This window comes from Macaca fascicularis, chromosome 12 (genome assembly GCF_037993035.2).
Source record: "Macaca fascicularis isolate 582-1 chromosome 12, T2T-MFA8v1.1".
NCBI classification, from domain to species: Eukaryota; Metazoa; Chordata; class Mammalia; order Primates; family Cercopithecidae; genus Macaca; species Macaca fascicularis.
In genome coordinates, this window is record NC_088386.1 from 86,194,044 (window position 1) to 86,206,177 (window position 12,134).

General features: G+C 41.9%; 1 protein-coding gene across 8 annotated transcripts in view; it reads right to left on the reverse strand.

The window, feature by feature from the left end:
* Positions 1-4,764, reverse strand: part of NEMP2 (nuclear envelope integral membrane protein 2) — a 90,869-nt gene extending 86,105 nt beyond the window's left edge. For all 8 annotated transcript variants that reach the window (XR_012421313.1, XR_012421314.1, XM_065525781.2 and 5 more), the window contains exon 1: positions 4,590-4,764. Coding sequence is in view for 4 of the 8 variants with exons in the window: in XM_065525781.2 (XP_065381853.1) it covers positions 4,590-4,683 (94 nt within the window). In the remaining 4 variants the exon portion in view is untranslated. The remainder of the gene's footprint in view (positions 1-4,589) is intronic.
* Between the last annotated feature and the right edge of the window lie 7,370 nt (positions 4,765-12,134).

Sequence of the window (12,134 nt, forward strand, 5' to 3'; positions counted from 1 at the left end):
GAGTACTGTAACCCTTAACATCCTCTGGGCTAGGGACCACCTTCTTGTCCCTCACTGGATAGAGGAGGGCAGAAAGAATAGGTGGGATTAAGCTTCTTTTATTTGACTCATATATGATACATCAGTGTATTCTGTGTAAGGGATCTGCCAGTTAGAAGAAAATAACTTGTTCTGTATTTCCCCTCAGTCTTCGACCAGATTAAAGACAGCATAGAAGGAAGGACGTCGTCCTGACTGTTCATACCTATAGACACGCTAGTAAAAGCATGTTGCAAACAGTGTTTTCCCTCGAATTCTCCAGAGTGGCCTCTGGCTTTTGAGGTGAAGCTGATGTGGAATTTACACAATCCATGAGATTTTGCAGACAAGGTGGCAGTGCTTCATCACGTCCTCTGGCTGCCCTTTTTTCTTATCACCTCTCTCCCGAGGTGAATGAGTCTCAACCCACATAGGAATTCCTAAATATGTAAGGGACCAGAAATTCAGCCATAAGAAGCCACAAGCCTAGCTTCAAGTCAGTTCATTAAGCCATGGGCTAATTGGACTAGGCAAAAGACAGTGATTGTCACAAGACTGTTATCACAGCTGGCCCATCTCCTTCCTAGAGAGAACAGATCTTCCAATCTTTGATTATAAAGGCTTTCTTAGGTCTCTCCTCCCTTTAGCAATCTTCTTCTAGAGCCACTTCAATTCTCAGTTTCAATCATGTCCAGCAGAAATAGGAAACAGAGTCAGTTTGACTGCTTATTTGAACTCTATCGCTGAGTACGCCCTGACTGAAGGCTATGAAGCTGCCTGCATGTCTGCGGGTTTCATTTATTCATGAGGCCCCAGTTATTGCTGGTTAATTCTACTAGGATAGAACCTGCTGGTAGCAGATGTAGGCAAACTCAAATGTATCAAAACAACAACAGGCCGGGCGCTGTGGCTCATGCCTGTAATCCCAGCACTTTGGGAGGCCAAGGCAGGTGGATCACTTGAGCCCAGGAATTTGAGATCAGCCTGGGCAACATGGTGAAACCCTGTCTTTACCAAAAACGCAAAAATTGGCCAGTCTCATAATCCAATCTCAAAAATAAGTAAATATACATTTAAAAATTAGAACAAAAACAATCCCCTTACAACACAATCCAGGAAATGAAACAGAATTTCTAGGAATTTTTAAAAATCTAACAATAATCATTCATTTGGTCAAAAGGGAACAATACCTGCCTAGGGAAAGCTACTGCTTCTACTTGAGGCTGAGGTATTTAATATATCCGTACCCTGGAAGGTGCTCCATAACCTAGGTAATCACTTCCTCAAGCCTGAATCAGATCAGGAGAAAGACCTGGGATTGTAGGCTATCCCAGGTTTGCCTCAACTCCGAAGGACTGAGGAGTATCTGTGGGATCAACCCTGAATGCCATCCTTACTATGGAAAGACAGGTTTCTAAGCCTGGAAGGGCATCATTTTCCTTAACTTCTTGCAATCCTCAGCAGGCTCCCTTGATCCTTTCAATTATACTGACTTTTAGAGAACAGTATATTTCTGGATAGTTGTGCCCAAATCACTAAGATGCTACAGGAGGCATTAATTATTTACATTACCAAAGGATTCAGAAAGTCAGGGGTTCCCTTAACCAATGAGATAAGATTCCTTAGTTCACTTTAAATACCACTCAATTTATGAATATTCAATTAACCTAATTTTAGAATTACATATCTAATATAAAAAAGGGACAGCTACATATCACCTACTTTAATTAAAATTATCTTCTTTGTAGTACTTTTGTCATGTATTAGTTTTCCTAAATGTAAGTATATGTTTAAGTTAAAGAGTTGAGTCATATACACAGAAAAAAAAATAAAATAAAATAAAAATAAAAATAAAAAAAACCTCAGTCAAAACATCAGAAAAGAGCAGGTAGTACTTAAACCTACTTACAGAATATGCTAAAAATAAAAAGCACAAACACCTTAAATCTTAGCAGAACCTAACTCCCACCATAAAAATATCTCACCAATGTTCCTCCTGAAAACTGACATGGCCCTCATATGGGGGAAAAAAAAATATCTTCAGATGAAACTAGAACGGAATCATAATATAAACACTACATTATATGACAAATTTCTCCATTTTCCCTATAACTGTTTTTCTTTGGGAGCAAGGAAGGGGAGGGAGAAGAGTAGGAAACATGAAAAGCAAAAAAACGAACAAGTCTTAACTTGTGAGAAGTCAAATGGACTCAGGATTTTTCTATTTGTTTTCTGTAAATTCATATTTTCAAAGGAGTTAACATGAGGCATCAAAGTGATAAAGGTAACTATTCCCTTAACCTCAGTTTTTTTTTTTACCTGAATATTCATCTTTTTATTTCTCCAAGAATGTGAGAATGAAACTGGAATTAGTACATACTAATGCGCACTCAGGTCTTTGACTTCAAGCCCAAATCTTCACAGATGAATTTGAAAGCTGTGATTTCAAATGGACTGTTACCATAATTTAAGCCTGGAAAGCCACCGCCAGGGCCTGAACTTCATCTCAGGACAACACATGGTTTCTAGGGACCTTACTAACTGGCTGAACCTCTTGAAGTTTCTCTTCCTCTCAGTGTCAACTGTCTCTGAATAGTTACAGAAAGCTGGTGTTTGTCTGAATGTTCCCCATTCCATTGAAGAGTGTGTTATTCAAGACAAAATTTTAGAACAGGAAGGTACCTTAAGTATCACCTAATCCAAGCCCCTCGCTTAAACGAAGTACCAGCTGTTTCCTCTCAGGGTCCTCATGAAACCATAGACTTTTAGAGAGCAGCAATGGTTCTTAAGCCTAGTCTAATCCAGGGCTGCCAACACAGTGTCACTGGCACATTACCAGATACTGGGCGCTTCACAGTCCGTATTGGAAAGCCTACTGGAATGGCAGGCATCCCTGTAAGGCTACAGAAGTTGCCATTCTTCTTAGCTGTGGACTAGTTTTATCAGGTCAGTGGGCATCCTACCTGTCTCAGGCAGAACAGAAGCTCCAATAAGTATTTATGCGTGTCTTTGATTAACAAAGCAAAGAAGCAAGCTGTTACTATTACACTAAATGCGGTAACATAAAAACTTTAAAAACACCAGGTTTACTGAGGTGAGGAAAATACTGGAAACTCTTCAGTAAAAAACATCTTCATTTTACTCAAGAGAAAACTACGGTTCATAAAGACTGTGCCTGGACCAATGTTTTACCACAAGTTGTGGCTGAAGGTAATGAGCGGTCTAGAATCCAAGGTGCTGGGTGCTGGTCTAAGGCTACTTCTAATTTTCTCGCTGTTGCCATGCCCAGAAACCTTCCTGCTTAGACAGATTTGTGTTTTAATTTTTCACTGGCATAAAATTGTTGTATTTCTTACTACCAAGCCTTTGTTTTCTCATCTGAAAAATGGGTATAAAATGGTGCCTTCCCCCATAGGGCTTCTATGGGTATTAAATATGATAGATACCGCAGCTAAAGCACGTATAACACTGCCTAGCACATAATGAACACTCAAAAAATTTCTGTTCGACGAAAACCGGAATCCAACAGTTCCCCAACATATAACTCATCGCAAGATTCCCTCAGCTGGGAGCTGTGGCAGAATCTGATAATGACCTCATCAACATCTAGTCTCTCATTCATCCTTAGATAAAAAACAGCGGTATAACTGGAGGGAGGGCCATGCCCAGCTAAAAGAATACACTTGGCAGCCTCCCTTGAAACCAGGGTAGCCAAAGCAAGGAAGAGAAGTTGGTAGAGAGTGCATCCAGGAAATCTTTTAAAAGATTTTATGAGGGAAAAAAAAAAGAAACAGAAATGTGAAGCTCATGGTAAGTTAGCGGCAGGTCTGGAGTTGGAACTCTGGGTTTCTGACTTCCCCAGGTGTCCTTCCCAGATCCTTCCCCAGTGTGCCAGCATCTTGAGCCCACTCCGTGGCGAGCCCCTAACGCTAGCAGCCGCTACCAGTTCTTGCTTCCTGTGCGCCAGGCATTGTGCACACCAACACCACAAGAACCTTGTGAGGTCTCATTACCCGCGGCTCACGTGGGACCCGTTATGTTTACTCGCTCAAGGTCACAACAGCCAGTCAGTGGCAGGAGAATTTTCGCTACGATTCTGAAGCTGAAGCTGTTACCTTCTCTACTCTTGAGATCAAAGGAATGCGAGATAGCGAAATAACAAGGATTTCAACACGCATTGATGTACTGTACAAAAGGCCTTGTGCTGAAAGTCTGGAGACTACGGTCAGCTGTGCCAGTGACAAGCTGTGTCACCTTGAGCAAATCAAAACCTCTCTGAGTTTCAGTTGCTTCTGTAAAACGAGGGAATTGGGCGACTGGATCGCACGGTTTCTAGTCCTAAAATTACAAAATGTCCAATTGCCAAGAGAGAGACCAAAGAAGCCCAAGAAGACAGGAAGGGCGGACAGGGCCTGCCCGGGAGACCCCAAAGGGAGAAAAGGGAGCGCCCACCCGGATCGGCCTCGCGGTGCCACCCGGGCCAAAAGGCGCGCCCTGGGGGCAGTCGCGAAGCCGGGGAGCGAGCACGCACGCGCGCGCCGCCGCCGCCGCCGCTGCCGGGTCCAGGTTACCTGACAACGCCGCCGCCGCCTCCCCCCGCACGGGCAGTGTGGCCAGGGGCGGCAGCCAGAGTAGCAGCCACCACCGCCCCTGGCACGGCCCCATTTCGTTAGGGGTCAGCTCCGTGCGACCCCGAGCCCTAGGGGACCGGCTCCGCCGCGAGGAGCGGAAGTGGCGCGGGGCCTCAGAGAAGGCGGAGGGGGGCGGTGAGGTCCGAACGCGGGAAAGGCGGAGACCCCGCCTCCCCGGGGCGGAGGGAGAGTTGGGCGCGTTGCTCCAGCCTCCGCCCGCGGCCTCGGGGCACGCTGGCCCAGGCCGGAAGAGCTTTCGGTGGCGCGACCCCGGTGGCATGCTCCCGTCCTCGGCCTCGGCCTCCGGGCCTCCAGCGCTTGCGGGGCGTCCAGGGCCTGATCTTCCCTTGGGGACCACCCGGCAGCGTCCCGGCGCAGGGGTGGGAGTTGCGGAGAGGAAGGGTCGCTAATCCGGAGTGTTTCTTAAAACTTGGCTGATCTGTGTGACCTGCGGTATTTGGAGGCTGAATTCTCCGAGCACCTGTGAGTGACAGCCCGTGAATGGGAAGGTCCTTGGGCAAACGCCCTTTTTGGGAATAAAATACATAAAAGCCAGTTTCTTTATTTTACCTTTCTGTTTTCCTTTTTACTTTCATTTGGTAACAAGCAATAACAAATTGGAAACTTGGCCGCTTAAGTAACACTGACCTTGTATGTCTAATCTTGGACACCACATTTCAGAGTACAGAGGGGCTTGTAAAATGTTCCTTCACCAATATGACAATCAAACTTCTCTTAAAATTAGCTTATGTTAAAAAAATAGTTTTTTAATGTAATATATTTTTAAATTAACATACAACTCGAATGGTCTTAATACTGATAATTAGGAGATATATTAATATATATTTTAAAGAACATTCCCTCCACAGGCCCTGGAACCCATTAATTTGACTCAATATTCCATACTTAACTAGGACAGTCTTCTCTAATTCTGGTCTTTTGGTGAGATAGAGAACACAAAGTAACAGAAATTATCCTTTTTAAAATAGATAAGCCTCATTTTTCCTAAAAGTCTGAGTAGAATGTACTAGGCTTTCCTTGCCCTCAAAGGAAAATTTAAACAACTGCCCTTAAGCACTTGGCACCATGTGTACACCATGTATGGCTTTTAAAAAGTTAAGAAATTTCCTTGTAAGGGACTTTTCAGTGGGATGATTTTTAAAAATAAACCATCATTCTTTGAGTGAAGCCTGTCTTCAGAGAAACAGCAGAGCCCTGAACCAAATCTTTCCGATATTCCCAGGTGAGGTGCGCACTTGCTTCTTGCAAGACAGCTTTTGTACCTAACCACATTCATTTTGATTTGGTTTAATTTTGGATGGCACTATGGAAAGTAGCTAAAATAAACAGGTGGATTGTTGAATGATGAATGTGTTTTCATACAAATATATCTGGTAGAGAAACAAAAGGGCAGGCAGCAATGTACTGAATATTTAAAGTGCTATTTATATCACAGATCATTAGTAAACATCTGTAAAGAAGCTATATTGAAACACTACATTTCTCTCTATAAGCAATAAATATTTTTCCGGAGATAAAAAGAATATTAGGAGGTGACAGTTCTGTCACTGGGGGACAATCATAAAATTCCACTTAACCTCTCCAAACCTTTCTTCTGTATGAAAACCTTATCCACTGGGGGAAGGGCAGGAAGCATTACCACCAACAGGATCCTGGCAAAGACCCCCTGCTTCTGGCAAGAGGTAGAAGCACAAACCTTCTGCCCTTTGGGGAGCAGCAGGAGCAGGAAACACTAGGGCTCCGTGTCCTGAAGCAATAGAAAGTTGAAGTTGGCTACTCCTGGGAAACTCTCACTCAAGACTCACCACAGATAAAGGAAGGATTTGGCTGCAATGGAGAAGTATCAGGAATACTGAGATAGCCCCACATCTGAGGCTTAGGTGCACAGGGCCTGCCTAAAACCAAGGCAGGACCAGGAGTGTGAAAAACCCCTTTTCCCCACTATAAGCCAAGCACCAGTGACAACACCAGTCAGCTAGTGAGGAGGAAAAAGAGTGTGGGGAGAGACCTCTCTGTAGCACAGGCATGCAAACACTGCTAAAGCTGAGTGAAGGGCACTGAGAAAAAGTCCCCAGCACTCTAGTTTCCACAATAAAACAATGTAATAGTAACCCCCTGCTAGAGGAATCTGAATGAAGCCTGTGGTACAGAGTGAAGGCAATGACAACAACAATAAAACCCAAATTCAGCACAACTCCCAACTAGATTGACTCAACTACCCACATTATTGACTGGACAGAAGAGGCTTATTTCTGGACATTAATACTATTTACCTTAGTCGTTACTATTCTCCTACATGTGATAGCCATCACTTGATCAAAAATTAAAAGACACCCAAAAAAGCAGAGAGGAGAAAAAATCAAGAGGTAAAACAGAACCAGATTCAGAAATGACCCATATACTGGACTATAATTACTATGCTTAAAAAGCTAGTGGAAAAGGTGAATAACATGCATGAATATATATACAGAATTTCAGCAGAAAGAGGAAAATTACTTAAAAAGTGAAATGGAAAGGCTAGAAATTAAAAACACCCTTATCAGAAATGAAGAATTCTTTCAATGGGCTTATCAGCAGACTGAACATAGCTGAGGAAAGAACCAGTGAATTTGAATATAAGTTGATATGGTTTGGCAGTGTCCCCACCCAAATCTCATTGAATTGTAGTTCCCATAATCCCCACACATCGTGGGAGGGACCTAGTGGGAGGTAACTGAATCATGGGGGTTGTTACTCTCATGCTAGTGAGTGAGTTCTCGTGAAATCTGATGGTTTTATAAGGGGCTTTTCCCCCTTCAGTCAGCACTTCTCTCTTGCCACCTTGTGAAGAAGGACATGTTTGCTTGCCCTTCCACCATGATGGTAAGTTTCCTGAGGCCTCCCCAGCCATGCAGAACTGTGAGTCAATTAAACCTGTTTCCTTTATAAATTATGGAATCTGTGGAACTATGAACTTGAGAGAGATGATTTAGGGTATCTGGTGGAAGAAATTTCTAAGCAGCAAAGCATTCAAGAGGAAGCAGAGCATAAAGGTTTGGAAAATTTGCAGCCTGACGAAGCAATAGGAAAAAAACTCATTTTCTGGAGAGAAATTCAACGCAGCTGCAGAAATTTGCATAAGTCACAAGGACCTGAATGTTAGTCAACAAAACAATGGGGAAAATGTCTCCAGGGCATGTCAGAGACCTTCTCAGCAGCCCCTCCCATCAAAGGCTCAGAGGCCTAGGAGGGAAACATAGTATCATGGGCTGCACCTAGGGCCCCCCTCATACCCCGTCCCCTGCCCCCGGTTCTATGAAACCTTGGGACATGGTGCTCTGTTGTTCCAACTGCTTCAGCTCCAGCCTTGGCTAAAAAGGGGCCAACATACAGCTCAGGTCATTGCTTTAGAGGGTGCAAGCCCCAAGCCTTGGCAGCTTCCACATGATGTTGAGCGTGTGGGTGCACAGAAGTCAAGTATTGAGGTTTTGGAACCTCTGCCTAGATTTCAAAGGATGTATGGAAACACCTGGATGTCCAGGCAGAAGTTTGCGGCAGGGATGGAGACCCTCTGCTAGGGCAATGCGGAAGGGAAATGTGGAGCCAAAGCCCTCACACAGAGTCCCCACTGGGGCACTGCCTAGTAGAACTGTGAGAAGAGGGCCACCTTCCTCCAGACCCCAGAATGGTAGATCCACCGACAGCTTGCACTGTGTACCTGGAAAAGCAGCAAACACTCAATGCCATCCTGTGAAAGTGGCCAGGGAGAAGGCTGTACCCTGCAAAGCCACTTTGGACTTGGACTTTTGAGTTAATGCTGGAATGAGTTAAGACTTTGGGGGACTATTGGAAGGGCATGATTGTGTATTGAAATGTGAGGACATGAGATTTTGGAGGGGCTAGGGGTAGAATTATATGGTTTGGCTATGTCCCCACCCAAATCTCATCTTGAATTGTAGTTCCCATAATCCCCACATGTCATGGGAGGGACCCAGTGGAAGGTAATTGAATCATGGGGGTGATTACTGCCATGCTGCTGTTTTCTGATAGCAAATGAGTTCTCATGCTAACTGGTGGTTTTATAAGGGAATTTCCCCCCTTTTGCTTGGCACTTCTCCTTCCTGTCATCATGTGAAGAACATATTTGCTTCCCCTTCTGCCATGATTGTAAGTTTCCTGAGACATCCCCAGCCATGTGGAACTGTGAGTCAATTAAACCTTTTTCCTTCTTGTTCTGCCTGGGTGGGATTCTGACTTAGAAGCATTCAGTCATAATCCCACAGATGGTAGCTTCACCCCATTGGCTCCTCAGCCAAGCACATACAACAAATGTCTGAACCTGTGGTTCCTCTTATACTGAGCAGGATTACCATGGCAACAGCACATCAACAGTAGGGTGAAACTAACCTGTCTCACAATGGTCTAAAGTGACTAATCCACTCTAGCATTCCAAACTAAAACAGAAAGGAAAAAAAAGGCAATCTCTCTTCATCCCCTCCCACCTTCCCCTTACCTCTGGTAACCACCAACCTACTTTTTATCTTCATGAGATCCACTTGTTTTTTAGCTCCCACATATAAATGAGAACATGTGATATTTGTTTTTCTGTACTTGGCTTATTTCACTTAACATAATGACTTCCAGTTCCATCCATGCTGCTGCAAATGACAGGATTTCATTCTTTTTTTATTGCTGAAAAATATTCCATTGTGTATATATAGTATATTTTTTAATCCATTCATCTCATTGATGGACACTTGGGTTGATTCCATGTTTTATCTATTGTGAATAGTGCTTCAATAAACATGAGAATACAGATATCTCTTTGATATACCAATTTCCTTTCTTTTGGATATATACCCAGTAGTGGAATTTCTGGATTATATGGTAGGTCTAGTTTTGAGGAACTTCCATAGAGTTCCCATAGAGGCCATGCTAATTTACATTTCCACCAAGAGTGCACAAGTGTTCCCCTTTCTTCACATCCTTGCCAGCATGTTATTCCCTGTCTTTTTGATTAAAAAAAAATTACCTGAAGTGAGATATCTCATTATGATTTTGACTTGTATTTTCCTGATGATTTGGGATGTTGAACATTTTTTCATATACCTGTTAGCTATTTGTATGTCTTCTTTTGAGAAATGTCTATTCAGATCTTTTACTTATTTTAAAATTAGATTATTTGGGGTTTTTTGCTATTCAATTGAGCTCCTGATATATTCTGATTATTAATCCCTTGTCAGACAAGTAGTTTGCAGATATTTTCTCTCATTCTATGGGTTGTCTCTTCACTTTGTTGACTGTTTCCTTTGCTATGCAGAAGCTTGTTAGCTTGATGTAATTCTGTTTGCCTATTTTTTCTTTGGTTGCCTGTACTTTTGTGATCTTACCGAAAAATCTTTGCCCAGATCAATGTCCTGAAATGTTTTCTTCTAGTAGTTTCATAGTTTCAGGTCTTAAATTTAAGCCTTTAATTCATCTTGAGTTGATTTTTATATGTGATAAGATATAGAGGTTAGTTTCATCCTTCTGCATATGATTATCCATTTTTCCCAGCACATTTTATTGAAGAGACTGTCCTTTCCCCATTGTGTGTCCTTGGTACTTTTGTTGAAAACGAGTTGGCTCTAAATGTATGGTTTTATTTCTGGGTTCTGTATTCTGTGCCATTGGTCTATGTGTCTGTTTTTATGCCAGTACCCTTCTGTTTTGGTTACTATAGCTTTGTAATATATTTTGAAATCAAGTGGTATGATGTCTCCAGCTTTGTTCTTTTTGCTCAGAATTGGTTTGGCTGTTTTGAATCTTGAGTGGCTTCATACAAATTTTAGGACTTTCTTTATTTCTGTAAAGAATGTCATTGGTATTTTGATAGGGATTGTATTGAATCTGTAGATCACTTTGGACAGTATGGACATTTTAATAATATTAATTATTCCACCATGAAATCTTAACTTTCATTCATCAGTGTTTTATAGTTTACTTATACATAGATTTTTCACTTCATTGGTTAAACTGATTCCTAGGTATTTTATACTCTTTGTAGCTATTATAAATGGGATTGGTGTCTTGATTTCTTTTTCAGATTGTTTGCTTTTAGCATATACAAATACAACTGATTTTTGTATGGTGATTTTTTATCCTGCAACTTTACTGAATTCATTTACTACTTCTAACAGGTTTTTTTTGTGGAATCTTTAGGTTCTAAGTAAAAGATCATGTCATCTGCAAATAAGGCTAATTTGACTTCTTCCTTTCCAATTTAGAAGCCTTTATTTCTTTCTCTTGCCTAATTGCTCTTGCTAGGACTTCCAGTATTATGTTAACTAAGAGTGGTGAAAGTGGACATCCTTGTCTTGTTCCAGATCTTAGAGGAAAGGGTTTCAATTTTCCCCTATTCAGTATAATGTTAACTATGGGTTTCTCATCTATGGCCCTTATTATTTAGAGATTTTTTTTCTATACTCAGTTTGTTGAAGGTTTTTATCATAAACGGATGAATAATTTTATTGAATGTTTTTCCAGCATGTATTGGAATGATCATATGGTTTTTGTTCTTTGTTCTGTTAATGTGATGTATCACGTTCATTGATTTGCATATGTTGAACCATCCTTGCATCCCTGGGATGAATTCCATTTGATCATAGTGAATGGTTTTTTTTTTTTTTTTTTGAGACAGAACCTCACTTTATCACCCATACTGGAGTATAGTGGCATGATCATGGGTCACTGCAGCCTCAACCCCCCCAGGCTCAAATGATCCTCCTGCCTCAGCCTCCTGAGTAGCTGGGACTACAGGCACATGACTCCAAGCCCAGATAATATATTTTACTTTATGTTTGGTAGAGATAGTGTCTCACTATGTTACCCAGGCTGGTCTTAAACTCCTGTGCTCAAGCAGTCCTCCTGCCTTGGCCTCCCAATGTGCTGGGATTACAAGCATGAGCCAGCATGCATACCCAGCATGCATGATCTTTATATGTGTTGTTGAATTCACTTTGATAGTATTTTGTTGAGGATTTTTGGGTTTGAGGTTTATTAGGGATGTTGGCCTGTTGTTTTCTTTTTTGTGTGTGGGTCCTTATCTGGTTTTGGTGTCAAGGGAATGGTGGCCTGTTAGAATGAGTTTGGAAGTAATCCCTCCTCTTTAATTTTTAAAAATAATTTGAGTAGAATTGGTATTAGTTATTCTTTAAATGTTTGGTAGAATTCAGCAGTGAATCCATTAGATCCTGGGCTTTTCTTTGATGGGAGATTTTTTATTATGGCTTCGCGCTTATTATTCATCATTGATTTGGTGAGGTTTTTAATTTCTTGGCGTGTTTTATGTGTCCAGGAATTTTTCCATTTCTTCTAGGTTTTCTGATTTGTTGGTGAATACTTGGTCACAATAGTCTCTAATGATTCCATGTATTTCTGTGGTCTCAGTTGTTACGTCTCCTTTTCATTTCTGATTTTATTTATTTGGGTCTTCTCTCTTTTCTC